Source organism: Apis dorsata, unplaced genomic scaffold (assembly GCF_000469605.1).
Source record: "Apis dorsata unplaced genomic scaffold, Apis dorsata 1.3 scaffold_1085, whole genome shotgun sequence".
NCBI lineage: Eukaryota > Metazoa > Arthropoda > Insecta > Hymenoptera > Apidae > Apis > Apis dorsata.
Genome location: NW_006264183.1, coordinates 398935 through 421016, shown reverse-complemented (window position 1 = coordinate 421016; position 22082 = coordinate 398935). Strand labels below are relative to the sequence as shown.

Below are 22082 nucleotides of genomic sequence, written 5' to 3'. Positions count from 1 at the left end.
TACTATATATATATATATATATATATACATATATATGTATATATATATATATATATTACTTAATTGTTACGATTCTGAATACCTACCCGTTGAAAGTGATGGAAAAGTTTCTGTTTTTCCACCAAGTCCCATGTATATAACAGCAAGAATTCCAAAAAATAAGGCAAGTACCACTACTAGAATTACAGATACCATATTGTGATTATTCCGTACATCTTCCCTATTTGTAGGTGATTGTTTAAACATTCTGTTCACTGTTTCTCGAGATCTATCAGTAGATGATGTTGTATGTCTAGAACTGGAAGATATTCATTTTATATGGGAAATATTAATTTTATGATATAATTAATAAATAAATTCAAAATTGATAAATATAATTCAATATAATTTACGATATAATTTACGATATTATTTACTATAATAAAATCTCAATTGATATAACAAGATCATTTTACTAATTAAAAGATTATTAAATTAAAATATTAAACATATATATATACTTATTGATATTAGTACTCATTGATATAATTCATTGATATTAGTTATATTCAAATATTCATTATTCAAATATATCCAGATATATTCAGATATATGACTCATAAAAGTATTTTAAATTTTAATTTTGTGAATTGATGTACATATTTTGTTTATATAATACATATATTTATTATTATTAATATTATATTATTTTGTTTATATAATACATATATTTGTTTATTTTTTATTAATATTAAATCCCTATCTTTTTTAACTAGTAGTTATTATATTTGTAAAAATTAATCTATAATTTTTAAAGAGAATGTACATAAGAGAGAATGTATATAAAGCATAAACAGACAGACATTGTATAATCATTTATATTTTTCAAAATATTTTATATTATTTATTTATAATTTTCATTACTAATATTTAAATTTAAATCTTTAATTGATTTTATAACTTATATTGAATTTTTTAATTATACATACATACCTTGAACTAGATGATGGATATAATGATCTTAAAGAAGAAAAATGACCATTTGAATCTTTTTCTTTTAAATCTGGTACATTTGATGTAAATCGTGATGGACCTAAATGATAAATATATAAAATAATAAAAAATGAATTCATTAATATACATTGTGCATTAATTATATATATTTAATAGATATAATATATATATATATTTATATATAATTATATATATTTAATAGGTAATCTTACTTTTTAATGTAGATAAAGATGTAGATGGTAAATTAATAGATGATCGTGAACTTAATCTCCTAGTAAATTCTGATAAAAATGGTGTTTCATAATTTGCCAAAAGATCTCTTTGATTTGTATTGTCTTTTATACATGTATCTTCATTTAATGAATGTATTGGAGAAATGTTTGAATCAAAAAGTGATTCACTATATTTATTATCTTTCACTATGTGAATAGATTTTGGTTTTGAATCATATGATTTTGGAATTTGATCTTGATCAGAAATATTATGCTCATAGATTTTAGGTTCTTGAAATTTTCCTGTGTTAGATAAATATTTAGATGGAGAATATTTTTTAATTGGTTCTTCAATAACATCTGAATCTGAACCAGTTTCCAAGCCATCAGTTACACTTGATTTATTTGTTTTTGTATATTTTTTATGAGTAGTTTTTGTTATTGTACGAGTTGTAAATTGTGAAGAACTATCATAATCTGGTACTATAGGATCTTTAAATTCAGAATGCGTTATTTTATCTTTAATTGGACTTTTTGATATATTTACATCAGAAGATGTTAAAACTGATGCTGGTGGAGGCATAGGATTTGCTAAAGTTTGTCTTCTAATATTTACTGTTGCTTTTTTCTTTTTATTAATTGTTGAACTTGTGTCATCATCTGTATCTTCACTGCTATACCTAATATATAAATATAATGATAATTTTACTATAAAATTCATTAGAATAATTATTAAATAATGTATATAATTATAATAAAATATAAAATAAAAAATTGAAATAAAATTTTCTATAATAACATATAAGATATATAAGGTAAACAACAACAAAATAATAGTATTGAAGATTTTTCATATTATAAATAATATTTAAATTTGATAATACAAATCAAATAAAAATAAAATAAATACAAAAATTTAAAATTAAATTAAAAAATTGCAAGGATATCGTAAACTAAAAGTACCTGGCAGCTAATGAATGTCGTGACCCTGTACCGCCTCGAGTTTCAATGAGATTTTTTAATTTTTTTACAAGAATTTTCCTAGTGGTTTGTGTTACGGGACCTACAGGATATCCATATTCCATCAATTTACTTCGCAATTCTGAATCGCTCAAAGCATCTACCGACATTTTGTTTATATAAAAAAAAGTGCTCTTCTTAAAAGAACCCGGTAAAATGTTGCCTCGTGTAATACGAAGCTCTTACTACGTTTTTATAAAATGTAATTAAAATTTCGTTCAAATCACATAAATCAAAATTCGCACTATCACTAAACTGCACATGTATTACGTTTCAGAATATCATGAATATTTTTCATAATACTACACAACTTAAAAAATAATCTTGGTTATAACTAAAAAATGGCGCAATTTTCTAACGGTCGCGATCACGCGCATACTCGTTCATACTATTTCACGCTTAACTCTGTCATCTATAGTCATAGAATAAGATTTATCAAGATAATCTTTGGATCATAACATTAGTATTATTTTGTTAAATTTTTTATTCAATTATTTATTTAAAATTTATTTGATGTTGAAATCATTTCTTTTTACGATATATTTAACTATTATTTTAAATGAATGACTTTTATATTTATAATTTTTAACAATTTAAATAATCAAATTAATGAATTCATCAAAATTTTTAGCGAGTTACATATCATCGATTTGTAATTTTTGAAACGGTATTTTAGAATGTGTTTGAGCAATGTCAATGTTCATATTCTAATTATAGAAAGCTATATGATCATGAATTACGCATAGCTTTTATTATAAAAGAAAAATAATAACGTTATAAATAATTATAATTGTTATGTATTTTTCAATCAATTATTTATTTTTTATATTTTTAATATAATATATAAAGAATGATGCCATATTTGAGAATTTAAATATATAATTTGATGAGATAGAAAAAAATTTTTATATTCATTTTTTTGTTTTATTAAATATTATTTATACGTTAATATAGTATAATAAATTTTTAAATTTTCTTATTGTTGATCATTATTTATGTTTTTATTTTAAACTGTAAATTTCTATACAAATTTTTGATTTTAACCGAATTCGTTATTTTAATCTACTTAGAACTTTTAAATTTTAATATAATAATGTTGTTTTAATGATAAATATATTTTGAACTTCAATTTAAAATTTTGATTTTATTTTAAATTAACAGATATAATTTTTAATTTAGTATACTTGAAACTTTATTTTAATTTTATATTTATTATGGAAATGAAAAATCTTTTTATTATAACTTATTTAACTCATTTTTACTTATTTATTAATTTTTAAGTTATTTATATAAATATTAAAAGAAAATCTAGTATTGTTTTATTATTTAAATTTTTTTATAATTATCTTTAATATCGTAATAAATATAATCCATTTCTTATAATAGGATAATCTGGAAAATTTTCAATACGACCAAGTGCTATAACAACTGGACTTTGATCATAAATGTATTTTTCAGAAACTTCTCTTATTTTATCTACTGTTATTTTCTGTAATGTAAAATTATTATTTTATAATAAAAAAATAAATTTTTTAACATAAAAAAAATTTACCTCATATTCTGCAATTCTTTGTTCAATAGGTTCATAACATCCATATCTAAAAACATTTTCAACAATATCAAAAAAACGATTTGTTGGATCATCCAGTATTGCTAAATTATTTGTAACACATTGATTAACAGCTCGACAGACTTCTTTTTCAGTTATTGTTGTACATAATTTCATCCACTCTTTTTGTAATGCACGAATCATATCCTATATAAATGTTTCAAATATAATGATTGTTAAGATTGAATTTTCTTAAAATATTTAAAATATACCAAAAGACATAATTTGTCACAAACGAAATAACAGCCCCAAATACTAGTAGTCTGTGCCCAATTATGAAAAAAGGATTTGTACATGTAACACAAATCTGTATTGAATGCTAAGTGTGCAATATATGGTGCATTATTATTCCTTCCGCCTAAAGATAAGTATTACGGACATTTCATAGTTTGTATTAAATGATATTTCTAAATATAAGATTTTTGCTTACTACATGTCTTGTCCCAAGAACCTATAATTTCTTTAGCTACAGTAAGTGCAATATGATCTTCACGTTGTTTATAACTTGATCCTTCAAGTCCTATTGCTACATATCCTAATTCATTATCGTCATCTCTCAATCGTAATTCAGCAGCTTGATTATAGACATATTTATATATATTATATATAAAATATAATAAAGAAGAATATTGGAGTATATAATTATAATATAATTTAAAATTTTTTTTACCTGAGAATCGGTATTCAAGTGATTCTCTATAAGATTGCATTTTGTTAAAAACTCCAAATATTGATTTATAATCTTCAACATCACATTTAAAATGTTTACAAACAATTTCTTGCAATTCTTTTAAGTTAATGGATCCAGTGCTAATCATTGTCATGCAACATACTTGAAATAATCGATTACGAAATTCGATCAAATTTTTTGTACAAAATTTTCTAAAAATTTCATATTATAATTAATAAATATGCATATAATATTTATTAAATAATTTTTTATTTTTAAATTCTATTATTTTTGGATTTTATTTACTTTATTATATCAGTTTCAGGATATACACTATTACCAAGAGCAGTACCCTGATATGCAATACTTGGTAAATAATCCATTACAACTTTTTCTCTATCTGATTCTATTTGACAAAGTTCATGTAAAATTATATTCTTTTCTTGTATAACATCTTTATCACCTATCAAAATAAAAAAAGTATATTATTATAAGAAAAAAACTTCATAGATAAAAAAATTTTCAACTCACATATTTCTCCATTCAAAATTATATCTGCAAATAATTGAATGAGTTTATCTACTTTACATGAAAGTACTGTTCCATAAAAAATAAATATGTCTCGCATAGCAATAGCTGTAACTTTTCCACCAATTTCTTGTAATATATTTTCCAATTGTTCCTTATTTTTATTTTTTGTTCTCTATATTGGATATAAATATTTATAATATTAATTTTAATAAATTCTCTATAAATTCTTATATTAACTAAATAAAAAAATATCCATTTTTGTTTATCACGTATATGTTACATGTTTTGTTATATTTTTTTCTTACTTTGAAAAGTAAATGTTCTAAAAATAGAACGCTACCACGTTCTTCTGGCATTTCATACATTGCACCAGCTGGTACAAAACATCCTATGGTGGTAGTAAAAGAATTTCTATATTCACATATAAGGCGCAGACCATTATTCATATAACAAGATTCTACTGAATTTTCTGTATTTATATATGTATTTAAAACATTAGATGTCTGTCTAAAAATGTTTTTATAATCTTTATGTATTTTATAATGTTTATTTGAAATATAAACAAGTCCCTTAAAAGTAAATTTAAATAATAAATAATATTATCTTTAATACTTTCAATAAATGACTTAGAAAAATTATGCAACATACTCTTTTGATATATTTATATATAATATTGTTTTGCATCTGTAATAAATATTTCGAAATCATTTTTTAATTCAAATATAATATAATATGTTATTTATATTAGATACATATACAAACTGTAATTAATATTCATTTCTAAACAATTGAAGATATATAAATCTTTCTTTTACTTTTTTTTTTTTAATATATAGGGCGTTAATATATTAGAGAAACATTTTTGAAGAATTTATTTTAAATGTTAAAATAAACATAAACATTGATATAAAAATATTAAAATTTATTTATTAAACTTATTTATTTAAGTTAAATGAAATAAATCAGAAACAAAATGCTTTATTTCCATTACAACATCTCTTACTCTATTTCCGTTTCGATTCATTTTAATGTGAATTTAAATTGTTTGTATCTTAAATAAGTTTCAATCAATATTTTTGTATCAATTTTTGCATTTATTTTGATCTTTAATTAACATTCTAAAAATTTTCCATAAATATATTAAAATATATGAAAAATGATATTTTAATTAACTTTATATTAATTAATTTTTATATTTATTTTATATTATTCAATTAATTTCTATATTTCAATAAATAAAATAATTTTCTAATTTGATGAAATATAAGTTTTATTATATGCAATGATCTTAACAATATAATAAAAAATGGAATAATGTTCTATAATATAAAAATCAGTGATACAGTTTTTCATATATGAATATTCATATAATTTCAAATATAAAATAAAATATATATGTTTTGTAAATGATGATTAATATAAAATTTGACTTTATATTTAAAATCTATGTTTTTTTTTTAGAATTGATTTATACACATGTACATATGAAAATTTCTTAATTAATAATTTTTTTTAAATATTACTATCACTTATTGATATTTTTTTATTTTTCATTTATTTCTCTCTTTTTCTAATAAATAATTCATAAATCATTTTTTCAAAATATTTTTAAATATTTTAAACATATAATTTTTATTCAATAGATTTAATTTATGAAGTTAAAAAAGATTTAATAAAGAAATAAAAACATATTTTTTTAATATTATTATTCATAATATATTTAATTTCCTCTCTTTTTTTCCTTCTTCTTTTCTCTGCCTTCTACCCATTTCCCACTATCAAATAATATATTTAAAATATTTCATTCATATATAATAGTACCTTCATTTGATAATGAAATTTCATTATCATTTACAAATCCGATTAGTTATATTAAATACTATTGACATAAAATTAATATGATCAAATTGCACACAAATATTTATATACAATATAATAGAACTGTAATACATGTGAATAAATATATTGAACACATGGAAGTTATAAAATTAGAATATAAACTTTAAATACTATTCTATATTCCGCATTATAATTTATTTATTATTTAATAAAAGTAAAAAAAATTATTTCTAATTCTTAATTTGTTCTATTCATTTTTTGCGAAAAATAAATTTAACAATAAAATGTTGAGTCATTGATAATTTCAGAATAATTCTGAAAACTTTTTCAAATGTTTATGTTTAATTGCTGATGTTTAAACGTGTATTAAACATATATTTAAATCTCTTAATTATGTTAAATTTACACGTTTGATATCTGTTATAACTATGTTTCATCAAAAGAAGTAATTATTTTAACATTCGGTCTTTGTGATTTAAAAGTTTCAACACCTTGTCTTGTAACAGATGTGCCACTTACATCAAGGTGTTCGAGATTCGATGCATTTAAAGCCAAGTGAACAAGACTTGAATTTGTAACATGCGGATAATTTCTGAAACATGTAAAAAATTTTTTAGATTTATTTTATGAACTAGAAATTGCAGCATTTAATAATATCTAATATAATAATATAATAATACCTAACAACTAATGTTTTTAAATGAGGATTATTAAATATTCGTTTATCTCCTTCTACAACTATAACTTCTTCTGCAGAATTGTTGATTATACGGTCACATGTATCACTTCCAAGAGCACAGATTGCTCTGTCTGTTATTAAACAACGTCCAAACATATAATTTTCCCAACGAAATCCATCTTCGACAAGAAACTATATAAATAAAGAAAAGAACAAAAAAAAAATGAGTAAAATAAAAATTATAAAATAAAATTGGAAATATAAATGTTAATATATTCGTGAAATATTTGAAAATACAAAAATTGATATACAAAAATGTTGATTAAGATTTATTTATTTATTAAATTAAAAAAAATTTAAATTAGAAAAGAGACAAAGTAGTAAGATATAACTATGTTACATTATTTTTGTCTCATTTAACACAATTTTATCTAACAACAATTTCAATTATTTAATAAATAAGTTTCAGCCAATATTTTTGTACATTATCTTTTATTTGTTTTGGTTTTAGAATCGATCTTCCAAAGATATGTTACGAATATATTAGCACTTTATAAATGTTAAATTAATTTTATAATTTTTGCATATTATTATTATACTTGTGCAAGATTTCCATCTTCATATACAGGAAGTTGATTTAAAACTTCACGTTGTAAAGGTCGAGGTTCTGAATCAGGTGATTCTGCATTTCGTAAACTGGAAGGACATTCTAAATAAAGATGTGTCAAAGTTTTAGTACAACTGAAACATCCAACTTCACTATCACCAAGTGCAGTATCTCGTAAATCAAGAATCTGAAATATATAATAACTTAATTACTTGAATTATTAATTTATTAAATGAAAACATTAAGAAAAAGATTGTTTACTTCTAATGTTTTAAATCCAAATCTTGTAGCTAAACTAGTATATGCTACACATTCACCTAAACGGTGACAAGAATTTAGCCTTAATTCTTTCAATTTTGGCATTTTACTAATAACCAATAATGAATGTGGAGTAAACCATTGACAATTACTTAGAATTAAACACTGAAAAATATATAGATATTATAAATCATTAAATATTATTTATAAATATGTATTAGTAAAAATTCAAATAAAATAAAATAAAAAATAATAATAAAAAGAAGAAAAGAAATAATAAATGAAATTATATTTAATTGGTTCTTGTTTTTATATTATTAAAACATTAATATTTGTCACAGATTTGGAAGAAAGTGAGTTACTTAAAAATGAACCTACCAAATAATTATTAAGTGAAAGAACTTCTCAATTTGCAATTAGTGTAAGCAGTTGTTCTGTAACTTACAGTTATTTATTTATAATAAAATATAAAAAAGTGGTACAACAAAACTAATCAAATATATATGTATATACTAAAAGAAAAGTGAAAATACATGCAACTGAAAAATGAGATTCTTACTGTTAAATTAGGCATATGGAAATTCATTTTGAAAAAATATGATTTATTACTACGCAAATATCCCATTTTGCAACCTTCTAGTGAAAGTTTTTCTATTGTACTTGGAAAATCTGTTATTTGAATCTGTAAATAGAGATACATTTATTTAAAAGGATTTTTTTAATTTTTTATCTAAAAGTAATTAAATATTTAAATTTACCTTGTCTCCATTAATGCAATATTCCTCAATAATCAATTCTTTCAATTGAGTGCATATAGTCTTAATTGAATTAAAAAAGCAAGGACTAAGTTCTGTGTCATGTTCACAATATAAATCACCACGCATAGCAAGACTTGTTGTTATAGGTTGAAGAAATTTTATATATTCTTTTAAGTCATTTAATAACATAGGTGTTTCTCGAAAATCTACCCTTCTCCATAAAGTTTTATCTTGTGCTATTTGGCCTAATCGTTGACAAGATCTGGAAAAAATAATGAAAATAATGAAAAAATTATTTATATATATTTCAATATATATTATAATGTATTAATATATTAATAATATATTATATATTTTATATATAATCTTAAATTTATAAAATATTAATGTGATTATATATATAAAGTTTTTTTTAAAACTTACAAATTTATTGCCATAAGATCTTTAGGATTCAAATATTTAAATATATTTAACAAAACATCATCTGAGAAGTCTAATATATGTGGATGAATTATTATATTATTTGTCTTCTCATTTTCTTCAAATTTAATACGTTTCATATCATCTTCACTACTTGAAGCTTTAGGAGATAAAGATCTACTGCGTTTCATTTTCATTTTTTTTTTACACCTATACAAAATAGAAAATTAAAATAAAATATTTTTATATCTTAAATTGAAATACAATGAAATATAATAAAATTTCAAATTTTTAAAAGTTTTGTATTAAGATTTTGTATATTATATAAATAAAAATTTTTTATTATTAATTTTGCATAGTCATCATTTAATCCAAAAAATCAATTTGAATAAGAGTTTGATTAAAAATTAAGTTTATAAATATAAATAATTATATATACATAAAACAAATTAAACGATTAGGTATCGAGAACACTTGTTCTTCTAATGGTTTTAATTCTTTTTGCATTTTGTTTCAATAATTTTAGAAAACTGAAAGTGTTTTCTGTTTTCAAATTGAAATTGACATAAAAACACAAAGAAAGTTTTGTTCACAAAACAGTCTAATTCTGACTGCTGAATAAGCTCTGTTTCTTTGGCTGAAACCCAGAAATAGTGATAAAATTTCTGCCAACCATATGCCACTATGATCAATGATCCTATATAAATTTTTATATATTTTATAAATAAAAGTAGATATTCTAATATATTTAAAAGAATTATTTATAAAAAAAAATTATAAATAATTTAAAAAAAAAATTATATTACAATAATATTTAGTCTTATTTGCAAGAAATAAAAGTTTCTAAATTATACAATTTATATATATTATGAAAAAAATTTCTTTTATATCAAAAACATTTAGAAATCATCACAATCTAAACAAAAAATTAATGCTTAATAAAATTTAAACATTTATTGAATATTGACAACATAATACATATATAATAATTTATATTTCAAAATTTTTGTCCAATTAAATGAAATATCTTTTATTTAAATAAATTATAAGAATTCTCATATTCTCAAAAATCAACAAGTAATAACATAACCTTATGTTTGAAATAGTATCATTATATTATTAACACTTACCTGATTATTACCTACAATATCAAATAAAGAGAATTATATTTAAACAAATATTAATTTAAAAATTAAATATCTTAACATAATGTATTTAATTTATTTTATTTATTGAAAATATATACACAAAATGATGATTGCATATACTTTCCTCGTCAAACTAAACTTCTTACAAACTTGACTTTAGTTTATCATAATAATATCTTTTAGATATATGAAAATTATTTTTAATAGAAATAAATTTATAAAAAATGTATAAAGAAATGTAAAAACATATAATTTAAATTTTATTAATAAGTCATATATGTAAAGAATAGTTTTAGAAAACATTTAATAATAATACGATTTCAAATGTTTTCAAAATCTCAAATTAATTATGAATGGAAACGAAACGAGAACAATATAAATATCAAATTAATTTTTTTTAGGTTTATTTCTTTTTTTAAAATGTATTTTATAATTTTTAAACTATTTTTTTTAAATTATTGGTAGAATATATATAATATTAAAAATTTTATATTATTAAAAATTTTATATTATTATTTTAAATAATAAATTTCAAAATTTAATTGTTTAAAGAATTGTTTATTTAATAAAAAGTATTTTTTTTAAGTCGATTCTTTGTTATCTATATATAAAAAATTAATGATTAAATTTATATTGAAGATCATATTGTGTATGTACATATTAAAACATATTAGCTATTAAATACTTCAATTTATAAATTTAAAAAAATATTATTTTTATATTTATAAATAGTTATTCAATAAAAATGAAAATTAAAAATTCATTCTCAAATTCATTCAATAAACAAAATTAAATTCGTTTAATAACAAAATTTCCCAATATTTAAAATATTTTTTTACGCAAAATGAATTCAAGTAAAAAAATTGTTAAATTTCATTTAAAAAAGAAAAATTATATTTTTTAACATTAATACATCTATGAAAAAAATCATATCACAGAAGGAAAGGAAGAAAAGGAAACTTATTAAATATTATAAAACATTTTTCTAACTCTGAAAATATATAATTCGATTCAGTTAAAATTTCCTCAATAAACAAAATTAAAATTACTCTATATGTGGGATTAAAATAAATCTTATATTACTATTTTTAGAATATTATAATATATTTAAATATAATATTAGTTGGAAAATATATACAATGTAAAATATAAAAATTAACAATATAAATTTCAAAAATAATCATATCTAAATAATTAATGTCATTTTATTTGCATATAGCAGGGGGCTATTTAAAATCAAAAAATTATTTGTAGATTTTCTCATGAAATAAATGATTTTTATGATTAGGCACAAAGTATGCAATTAATAAAAGCATTATATCTTTGGAGTTATATCTATTTTACAATACTTTAATATGAATAGAGGTATTTTCTGCTTTGCTGAGAATACCATTTCCTTAGGAACAGTGCTAACAGTTTTTTGTCTTATTCACTGGACCATGTTATATACAATGTCATTTCTATAAATCTATATTTCAAATGTACATCTAATGCTAACTGATATAGAAACACAGTCTTAAACTCATTACTTCTGTTTTGATATATATATATACAAGACTTTATAATAAAATAAAGTCCAATCAGTAATTAAAATAAATTTTTTGTACTGTGGAATATTCATTTACATTTTAAGACATTTGTTATGCAACAACAAAATCTTATTAATATATGTTTGTAATAAAAATCCTGCGCTCAAATTTAATTGAAAATTTCATGTTAATGTTTATTTTAATAATGCATTAATTCTGTAAAAAATATGATATAAAATTGTGCAATTTAAATTTTTTATTAACTTGTTACATAAGATATAATGAAAAAGATGCAGATAAATTAAATATCAAACAATAATTTGGAATAAATTATAAATTTTTGGTAATATACTATTATTGTGCAAAAATACAAAATTTAATATATATATACTGAGAATATACTTTTGTTATATTGTTATATTAAGTTATAGTTTGCCCCCTGTTTTTGATTTTGAAAGTGAAATTAAAAAAAAACCATATAAATTAAATGATAATGCTAATTATCATAATATACAGATGCAATAGAAGTAATGTGGCTTAAGAAATATAAATTCTTTTAATTTTTCTTGATTTTGATCAATATATACTGAAAATTTAGCAAGAAATTTAGATAATTATAATTTCTCATATACTTATTTTCAAAAATTCATTGTATGGCACGCTTTTATTTGTTAGAAAATAACGATTTTGAGATCGTTGTACTCTAGTGCTATACAATATACATATATGTATATTGTAAATACACTTAACTGAAATCTTAATTATATTGGAGCTAATCTGATTAGATTGCACCTGATGTTGTTATCTTACTATTACCAATTTATATATAATATAAATTTCTTTGGTCTTAGATTTTGTTTTGTATTCTAATTTACATATAAATCATATAATTCTAAAATACTTTGCAAAATGGTCATAGATTGTTGCAATCACTGCTCAAAAAAAGAAAAAAAAAAAAAATAAAAAACAAATTTATCTACTTTTGATAACTATATATCTAATATATATAATTATAAAAAATATTGCACAAAATAAAATATAAAACAACCATTAATTCTTGCATGACAGATGCAGGATTATTTTAACACAACAATATTCATACTTTGTTTCTTATTTTAAAGTGTTATAATTGTAAATAAATAATATTGAAATTCAATATTTTTTCAATAAATTAATCAGAATTATTGGTTGTCTCAAATTATATTATAAAGAAAAATTAAAGCATCGAATTCAGATCTGATGCATCACAAACAAAACTTTTGTTTTTTAATGTTAATAAACATTATTATATGTATATATTTATAATATTTTGAATCAGAATTCTTTTCTTTTAAAAGTAAAGAAAAAAAATTCTTTGTTTTTCTATGCTATATCATATTGATTTTGCATCGATCTGCTCAGAATCATCGCTCAGAATTTATTTGAAGATTAATATCTTAATATCATTTTCATTATTCATAAAAAATATAATTTAAATATTGATTATATCAATATCAATATCAATAATTAATAAAGGTAACAAAAATATTATATATTAATGAAATTTATAAAAGAATATGATTATTTCTAGTATATTATTTTAATTTTATTAATATAAGCAATTAAAATAATTGATAATTCATACTGATTATATATTGATTTTATTTTAACTTAATGAAAATATATTTCTAATCAGGTATTGGAACAACCTTATGACTATCCATACACACTTAAATTTTGTAGCACACAATCTGTTTGAACATTAAATAACAGTGTGCATTCATATAAAACAGCATGCATTTCATATTTGTAATATTTTACTGGCAAAATATATACATAGTGTATAATTTCAAGTTAAGCTCATAAGCCACTGAAGATTCTACTTTCTGATTGATAGAATATTGATAGAATATAAATGATAAGTTATTTAACTTTTAATTTATTTAAAATAATAATATTTAAAAATTCATTTTTTTTGTCTTATTAAAGTACAAAAAATTTCCTTCTTGAATAACAGAAGGCATAGTTTAAGAAAATATTTTAGCGTGTCATAAAATTTCTCTTGTTCACATAACAACAATTTTGTGATTGTTACCATTTGGCAAGAGAACATAATAGACACGCTTCCCCTTATCTCATTGAAACTCTTGTATATTATTATGATATTGATTATTAAATGAACCATTTGGTTGTTCATTTCTTTCAATAACACTTTGCATTTCAACCGTTGATCCATTATTAGACTGTCCATTGCTATTATTTAAGTTCCCAGAATTATTAACATTACTTGTTACTATGTTTATATTATTTGTATTAGATTGTTGTGTTTGTTGTTGTTGTTGCTGACCATTTACAGTATTATGAGAAGAATTATTATTCTTTGATCTGTGCCTAAGTTTATGAGTTGTAAGATATTGTTTTACAGAAAATGCTTTGTGACAAATATCACATTTATATGGTAAAGGATCCTGACAATTTACACCATCTCCAATAGTTGAAGCATGAGTTGTTAAATGCATTAAATAGTAATGTTTTACTACAAATGATTTTCCACAAGTTTCACAAATATACGGACCCGATACACCATGCGTTTTACGATGTTTGTGAAGATTGTCTTTTCGAGAAAAATTTTTACCACACATTTCACACTGATGCATCTTTTCACCTGTATGAGATACAGAATGCCTAACTAAATGTTCTTTGCGACTAAATGCTTTTGAACACGTAGTACACACATAGGGACGTTCACCAGTATGTAGTTTTCTATGTTGATAAAGATGTTCTTTCCGTTTAAATGGTTTACCACAAACATCACAACTAAATGAATTGCTATTATTTTGTAAAGAATCTTCTTTATTATTACTATTATCAGATGTTTCATTTAAAAGATTTTGAACAGAGCAATTATGACCATTTAATTGATTTATGGAAGAAAAAATTTTGCCACATTCTTTACAAGTAGTATTTCTATGATTTTGTGAAATAACTTGAGGATTGACAGTAATTAGAGATGTTGGTTCAGGTCCTGGTTTTATTCTTAGAAATTCGGAGATTTGCCCGATTGAGTTGCGAGATATTGTATCTTCCGACTTAAATTCTTTTGTCTCTTCTCGAACAGTTTGTGTAACTAAAGGTGCTTCTTTAAATCCTAAATTTAAAAATACTTCTGGTGTGGCTTGTACAGTATAACTTTGTACATTTTGAGTACCATTTTCATCTTTTGGAGTTTCAGATTGTACTTTCTGAATGATTTGTTGATTTTGTTTAGCATCAGGTTCTGATTTTAAAATTATATTATTATTTTGATGCACTATTTGTGTTTGAGGCTCTTGCTTAATAGGAAATTCTTGTTGTGTAGCAATTTGTACTTGTTTTTCAATTTGTTGAAGTTGTCTATGTTTTTCAAACTCTCTTTGCTGTCTTTGTAATTGTTGAATCTGTTGTGTTATTTGTGACTGATTTTGCTGCTGTTGTTGACCAACTTGTGTTTGATTTTGTGGTTGAGAAATTTGTTGAGAAATTTGTCTTTGTGATTGCATTTGTTGATTTATTTGGCCATGATTTTGAATTTGATTTTGCACTTGTTGAATTTGCGATGTAGAACTTTGTTGATCATTAATTTGATTTTGTGGTTCATTTGATTGTTGAGGAGATACTTGCTGTGAAGTCTGTTGTTGATAACTATAATGTGTTTCTGCTGTTGCTTCTACAACAGCAGCTGCCATACCTCCTGGTTGCATCTGGAATATATATTAATAATAATTAAGTAAATTTTTTGTTTGTATAGAATAAAAAATTTTGTTTTTATATAATTTGTTTGAATAATAGAAAAAGTAATAATATAGTAATAAAAATAATTTTTTTATAAGAAAATGATTATATTTCAAAAAATTCTGATATAAAATAAATTTTATTACATAAAAATATATTAATATAATAAATAAAAAATTAAACTTTAATAACAATGTAAATAAAAAATAATATTGATAATTTATGATATTTATTATCAATATTATTATTGTTGTAACAAACCTGCATGGCACATTTATATTGTTGAACTCTTGCTTGAACTCCACTAATAATTTGAATATTTGAAGTATTTATATTACTAACAACAACAGGTTGTTGTATTTGTTGATCATTGTTGATTATTTGATTTCCTGTTGTTGGTGCTATTTTTTCAATTGACTTTAATACTTCATTTTCAGGTGTTACAGGTCTATCCTTTTCTGTATTTTTCACATAAACCTTACCTTCCTTTAAAAAATCTTCAGAGAATCGTAGTGAAGTAAAATATGATTCTAACATACCCTCTGCACTTACAACTGTTTCTCTAAATTCAATAAAGTTTTCTAATTTCTTTACACATTCGTGACAAACAATTTTTGGCAAAGAATCCTCTTCTAAAACCTTAAAATATCAATTAAATACAATTTATCGATATAAATCAATTGCTTAATTATATTATATTATTAAATAAAGAATTAGCATAACTAAAAATATCCACAAATCTATTTTATAATATAAGTTTTTCAAGATCTTTTTCAATTGAAAAAAAGATATCTAGTCTTACCTGTATAGGCAAACATGTTTGAATCTTTGTTTGAAGTTGTCGTCTACGACCTTCTTCCCGGAAGATGTTCATTTTGGTTCCTTCGTTGCTAGTACACAATCTACACAGTTCGTAATAATTCACTCTTCGATATCCAGACATTATTTTCCCGCGGAAAACTCAATTGCGCGACCTTATGAAAATCGCGAATGACTTTGTTTTCAAAGAAATACACACGTGACAATGATCACTGTTGCACTATCATCATGAACATTGCTATTTTGCATGTAAAATAAGATTTTGCTTGATATCGCATTTCTGAGACTACACGAATCGCATCCGTAGCCATTTGCAGTTTGTGATTATAGCGACAACGAAGGATAAGAAAACGCGCTAAAAATTTAAACTTGCTCTTAAATTGTGTACAAACAATTTTCAAATTTTTATTATAATACATTATATACAATTATATATTATATAAAATTGCTTATATAAATTACTTATACATTTTAAGATTACTTATAGATTATTTACAAATATAATGGATATTAATTATAATGATATTCGTATTTATTTATTATATTAAATAATGAAAAATATATATTATAGTATTGCAATTTTTAATTATTAACAATATATATAAATATGAGATATACATTTATATAAATAAAAATATATACAATATTGCTAAATAAAAAAGAATGTTTTAAATTTATTTTACATAATATAAAAAATTTTAACTATATTTATTTTATTGATTTATAATATAGCTAAGACAAAAAATTAAAAATGTAGAAAGTATATTTACACTCATTTTTATGTTGCTATAAGATATATAAATGAAAGATAATAAAGATTACATAAAATATATAACAATACTGCAATAATACTTTATAATATGTGAGGTCCAATCTGATTTAAGAGCAAAAATATATCGAATGAGGAAACGTGGAACATTGAACCGGATAGATGAAAATGTCATCACCAACTGGTAGAGTTTCCTGTGTAGGATAGTATCAGAAATAGCTTTGATAGGTAGTGATTGACTAATTTTAATTGTACGAATTTCATGTCAATGTGTGCATTCAATTTTTAAAAATGTATAAAAATAGAAAATATTGATAATAAATATGAATCAAAATCTATCGAATGAGAAAAAACATGGTAAGAAATTAGTACAAGAATCCTAACCTTACTAAAGATGAAGTCAGGCACTATGGACAAACATAGAGGTTCTACGCTTTTAAAAGCGGAAGAAAATGAACAAGTCTTCCAATTGATAGGAAATCGGTGTCAGGTAAGAATTATTGTATTGAAAATTTTTAAATACGAATATTATAATTATTATTATAATACAATGATTTTGACCTAAATTTGTCAATCAACAGATTTAAATAAACATTTGTCATTTTATTTTTATATTATTTTTAGATATTTTTGTTATTAAGTTAGTTTTAAGTTAGTTTAGTTAATTAAAGATTAATTTCGTTTATTTATTATATGAAAAATTCATAGAAAATATATATTATAAAAGATTTGATATTGATATAATTAATATTTTATTAATACTATATATAAAATTTTTAACATTTTCAACGTTAATCATTTTATATGAAAGCAGTTCTATGCATAGTATTTTTGAACTATGAATGAAAATATGTATGAAAAATTAAAAATATATATTAATTTTAAATAAAGATTTATAATTATGCAAATATTTTTTATACTAGAGTGTGAAATGTAAATATTAATAAATATTTTTATTTAATTATTTAAATAATTATAAATTAAAAATATTTTGTTATTTATTTAAATTATATATCACAATGGAAATTAATAATGTAATATTTTAAATAAGTAATATAATAATAAAAGAAATATTATTTTTATTTATATTTTTTATATTTTTTGTAGTGTCTAGCAGCTGGAGTTATTCAATTATATTTGACTGAACCGCCTTTACATAAAGAATGGATAAAAAAAACTACAGGTATTATAACATTGATAAGAGATAATCCTAGACGTAGTTTTTTCCTTCGTTTGTATTGCTTACAAAGGAAAGCAATGTTATGGGAACATGAAGTTTATAATGCAATGGATTATAAAGCACCGTTGATTTATTTTCATACATTTGAAGCAGAAGATTGTATGGCTGCTTTTAATTTTGCAAGTGAAACAGATGCTGTTACGCTAAGGTAAATTAAAAACATTAAAGCATAGAATAGAAATATTAATTGAAATAATACATATTTTTTTATAAATTTAATTCTAATTGTATATTATAAGATTAAAATATGTATTAAAATTTCTTTCTCTATATATAAATAATATTAAAATAGAAAATATAAAAAGAGATAAAAAAATTATTATTTGATTTTAGAAATATTCTTCTTGGTAAACTGAATACTAAACGTCAGAGAAGGCAGCAAAGACGATCTAAAGTAGAAGGAGAAACTCAACATGGTGCAACATTACCATGGAGAAATCAAAGCAATACATCACCAATTGCATTTAATACAGGATCAACTTCTAATTTATTAAATGGAACTCCAACTGCTATTGGTGTTAATAGGAGTGCTTCTAGTAGTTCTATGTATAAAAGTAAAAAGAAAAAGCGAGATAAAATTAAGAAAAAATTAACTAAAGATGATATTGGGCCTCCATCTGATTTTAGGTTGAAATTTGATTATATTATGATTGATTATATTGTTTTAGTTTGTAATTTTAACTACATAATTAGTTTGATAATTTTTATATTTTTTATATTTATTTTAATATTTTTAGACATGTTACGCATTTTGCATGGAATGCTAATAGTAAAGAATTGGAATTAGAAAAAATTGATCCACATTTAAGAATGTTTCTCGATAAGGTTGGCGTATCGGAATGCCAATTTAGAAATCAAGACACGCGTGATTTTATTTATGATTTTATTGAAAAACATGGTGGTATGAATGCTATTAGAGAAGATATAAATTCATCTATCCCAAAAACTAATGCACAACAACAATTGCAACAGCAAATACGGCAACCTCCAACAGCACTTCAAAGACAGGAATATCCTCCTCCAGTTCCTGCAAGAACAGTACCTGTTTGTATATTTTTTATTATAATATTATTAATTGTTGTTATTATATACTATATATTATTATACAAAATGAATGAATTTTACAAACAATATTTTTACAGCATCAAACTCGAATTGCTCCACCATTGCCTCCAAATCGATTTAATGCACCTTCAACACCACCAAGTGCACCATCAAGTGCACCACCAGTTCATAGAACATTGCCAACTCGACCACCACCACCTTCTTTAACTTCTGCACCATCACTTCCACCACCTCCACCTCCACCTCCTCCACCACCACCTCCACCTGCTCCAGCTCCACGCTCAAAAAGTAATTTGACTACATCTGTTCCAACTCCACCACCATTACCTAATCTATTAAGTCCTGATGATGGAACTATTAATACAAGTGCTATCAATAATAATAATAGTAATAATAATAATAATGAAGATATTGCTGATTTGAGATCAACTCTTATGGAATCTATAAGAAGTGGCACTACTCTTCGAGTTAGTATGAAAATTTAAAATTATAATCACTAAATGTTTTTAATGATATATAACATTTTGATTATATTCATTTCATTATTATAGAAAATCGATAAATCGGAAATAAAACAAAATCCCCCACCAGACGATTCTAGAAATGCTTTATTAGAGCAAATTCGTCAAGGAATTGAATTAAGGCCCGTTTCGAATGAAGCAAAAAATAAAACGACATCAACATTTCAAGGTGGTTTGGCTAGTGCTTTGTCAAGGGCTCTTGCTGAGCGATCGAGTGCAATACATAGTGAAAGTGATGATTCAACTAGTGAATCCAGTGATGATTATGAATGGGATGATTAACTCAGGTTAGTTAGAATTTAATAATATATTAGATTATAAATATCTTCTTGATAAGAATATGAAATGTTATTTCAGATGAAATATATAATTCGAGAAATGAAATAATATATCACTGTGATAAATCTGCTATCAATAAATATGTAAACAGAATAGCTATAAATGTATAATATAAAGATTTTGAATTAGATATCCAAAGAAGCATGAAAATCATATGTAAATTTTTCAAAAAAGAAATCATTTAAATGTGTTATCAGGAAATAAGGCACAATTATATGAATAGGACAAGTAAGAGCAGAATAAAAATCTTAGTATAATATCGACAAAATTATAATATATTTATCTGAAAAAGAAAAAAAATACTAGAAAGAAAATAAGGTATTATATAGCACAACAAATCTATAAAAATTGATTTTTCAATAATATTTATTTGTTTAATCGATAATTAATATTTGCCAAATAAAACGAGTACTATAAAAACGATTATATTCATGCTGTTTCAATAAATATAAGAAATACCATAATAAATACAATTAAGTAAAAATTATTATAATCATATAGTACAGTTAGTAGTATTACAAATTTCATGTAAGTTTATATTATTATTTTAAAAATTAGCACATTTCCTGTATAATAATTGTAAAATTTATCTTATCCTGCCCAATTTATATGACTCAAAATGTATGCAATTTTAAGTTAGCAATAATGTTAGTACAAGATGTACATTTACAAAATTGTAAATATATAATTTCCAAATTAATTGGAATATAAATATCAATCCGAATGGAACAAAAAACAAAAAGTATTAAAAATATTACATTTTTTTTAATTTACTCTGAAATTATAATAATTTCGATTATTTTAAATTATAATATTTTTGATAATTAATAATATAAAAAACATACATCGAAACTATATTAATTTGTATTTATATATACATTATTATATAGATTAACTTTAAGCATTTAAGTTTTTGTTTATTATAAAATATTGAACATTAAAATTAACTTATATACCTGATATTTCAAATGCAGAAATTGATCCTTATAAAAGTATATAAGTTATATTTAAATCTATTAATATACAAAACTTTTGTTAAAGAAGAAACTTTCTCAATTTCTCATGTATTGTTTTATTTATAGACTTAGAAACTCACTTAAGATATCTATATAACGGCCTTGTATCTAGTCGCTTATGAAACTGAAAACAGGTGTCCTGAACTGATGTAAATTATAATATCCTAAAAGAGTTTCTAAAGTCTTTAAACAATTTAATGAATTAAGAGTTGATAATTTTTAACTTTTTATTATTAAGTTTTTATGATTTTTTTTTTATTTTTTAATTTATTGTATCAATATAATATCTG

General features: G+C 21.9%; 5 protein-coding genes across 7 annotated transcripts in view; 1 reads left to right on the top strand and 4 right to left on the bottom strand.

Annotated features, from left to right (window-relative positions):
* Nucleotides 1-2658, bottom strand: part of LOC102677454 (inner nuclear membrane protein Man1) — an 8169-nt gene extending 5511 nt beyond the window's left edge. The window contains exons 1-4 of the mRNA XM_006624544.2: nucleotides 2169-2658; nucleotides 1206-1885; nucleotides 973-1072; nucleotides 87-298 (exon numbers count right to left, since the gene is read on the bottom strand). Coding sequence (XP_006624607.1) covers nucleotides 87-298; nucleotides 973-1072; nucleotides 1206-1885; nucleotides 2169-2335 — 1159 coding nt within the window. The 5' untranslated portion in view covers nucleotides 2336-2658. The remainder of the gene's footprint in view (nucleotides 1-86; nucleotides 299-972; nucleotides 1073-1205; nucleotides 1886-2168) is intronic.
* An 855-nt stretch (nucleotides 2659-3513) lies between these two features.
* LOC102677595 (mitochondrial-processing peptidase subunit beta-like) lies at nucleotides 3514-5481 on the bottom strand. The gene is made up of 8 exons (XM_006624545.2): nucleotides 5341-5481; nucleotides 5036-5207; nucleotides 4811-4967; nucleotides 4505-4716; nucleotides 4265-4408; nucleotides 4047-4192; nucleotides 3778-3981; nucleotides 3514-3714 (listed from the first exon to the last, which is right to left on the bottom strand). The coding sequence occupies exons 1-8, from the start codon at nucleotides 5479-5481 to the stop codon at nucleotides 3574-3576; spliced, it is 1317 nt and encodes a 438-aa protein (XP_006624608.1). The 3' UTR covers nucleotides 3514-3573.
* Nucleotides 5482-7268: 1787 nt separating this feature from the next.
* LOC102677728 lies at nucleotides 7269-10897 on the bottom strand. Of its 2 annotated transcripts, none has more exons than XM_006624547.2 (8): nucleotides 10727-10897; nucleotides 9600-9806; nucleotides 9177-9438; nucleotides 8978-9100; nucleotides 8422-8583; nucleotides 8153-8347; nucleotides 7555-7745; nucleotides 7269-7466 (listed from the first exon to the last, which is right to left on the bottom strand). In XM_006624547.2, the coding sequence occupies exons 2-8, from the start codon at nucleotides 9791-9793 to the stop codon at nucleotides 7301-7303; spliced, it is 1293 nt and encodes a 430-aa protein (XP_006624610.1). In that variant the 5' UTR covers nucleotides 9794-9806; nucleotides 10727-10897; the 3' UTR covers nucleotides 7269-7300. The 2 variants fall into 2 exon arrangements, with proteins under 2 accessions (XP_006624610.1, XP_006624609.1); XM_006624546.2 differs by lacking the exon at nucleotides 10727-10897 and adding an exon at nucleotides 10036-10103.
* A 3068-nt stretch (nucleotides 10898-13965) lies between these two features.
* Nucleotides 13966-17222, bottom strand: LOC102677951 (zinc finger and SCAN domain-containing protein 2-like). Its single transcript, XM_006624548.2, has 3 exons — nucleotides 16826-17222; nucleotides 16285-16662; nucleotides 13966-15992 (listed from the first exon to the last, which is right to left on the bottom strand). The coding sequence occupies exons 1-3, from the start codon at nucleotides 16964-16966 to the stop codon at nucleotides 14388-14390; spliced, it is 2124 nt and encodes a 707-aa protein (XP_006624611.1). The 5' UTR covers nucleotides 16967-17222; the 3' UTR covers nucleotides 13966-14387.
* Nucleotides 17223-17753: 531 nt separating this feature from the next.
* LOC102678092 (neural Wiskott-Aldrich syndrome protein-like) overlaps nucleotides 17754-22082 on the top strand; it is a 9451-nt gene continuing 5122 nt past the window's right edge. Inside the window, exons 1-7 of one of the 2 annotated variants that reach the window (XM_006624549.2) lie at nucleotides 17754-18101; nucleotides 18719-18999; nucleotides 19185-19478; nucleotides 19589-19895; nucleotides 19994-20383; nucleotides 20468-20724; nucleotides 20795-21202. In XM_006624549.2, the coding sequence (XP_006624612.1) occupies nucleotides 18006-18101; nucleotides 18719-18999; nucleotides 19185-19478; nucleotides 19589-19895; nucleotides 19994-20383; nucleotides 20468-20719 (1620 nt within the window). In that variant the 5' untranslated portion in view covers nucleotides 17754-18005 and the 3' untranslated portion in view covers nucleotides 20720-20724; nucleotides 20795-21202. Of the gene's footprint in view, nucleotides 18102-18718; nucleotides 19000-19184; nucleotides 19479-19588; nucleotides 19896-19993; nucleotides 20384-20467; nucleotides 20725-20794; nucleotides 21203-22082 lie in introns of those variants that run through there. The other variant, XM_006624551.1, reaches the window with a different exon arrangement.

Bases quoted from the DNA above. Each gene is read 5' to 3' on its own strand.
- LOC102677728 (XM_006624546.2), bottom strand. From the start codon at position 10,103: ATGCAAAAAGAATTAAAACCATTAGAAGAACAAGTGTTCTCGATACCT. The intron at 9,807-10,035 runs GTATATATAATT...TATTTTGTATAG, and splicing joins AATCGTTTAATTTGTTTTAT to GTGTAAAAAAAAAATGAAAA. The intron at 9,439-9,599 runs GTAAGTTTTAAA...TATTTTTTCCAG, and splicing joins GATCTTATGGCAATAAATTT to ATCTTGTCAACGATTAGGCC.
- LOC102677951 (XM_006624548.2), bottom strand. From the start codon at position 16,966: ATGTCTGGATATCGAAGAGTGAATTATTACGAACTGTGTAGATTGTGT. The intron at 16,663-16,825 runs GTAAGACTAGAT...TGATATTTTAAG, and splicing joins AAACATGTTTGCCTATACAG to GTTTTAGAAGAGGATTCTTT. The intron at 15,993-16,284 runs GTTTGTTACAAC...TATATATTCCAG, and splicing joins AATATAAATGTGCCATGCAG to ATGCAACCAGGAGGTATGGC.
- LOC102677595 (XM_006624545.2), bottom strand. From the start codon at position 5,481: ATGAATAATGGTCTGCGCCTTATATGTGAATATAGAAATTCTTTTACT. The intron at 4,968-5,035 runs GTGAGTTGAAAA...TTATTTTGATAG, and splicing joins AATTTTGAATGGAGAAATAT to GTGATAAAGATGTTATACAA. The intron at 3,715-3,777 runs GTAAATTTTTTT...TTTACATTACAG, and splicing joins AAAGAATTGCAGAATATGAG to AAAATAACAGTAGATAAAAT.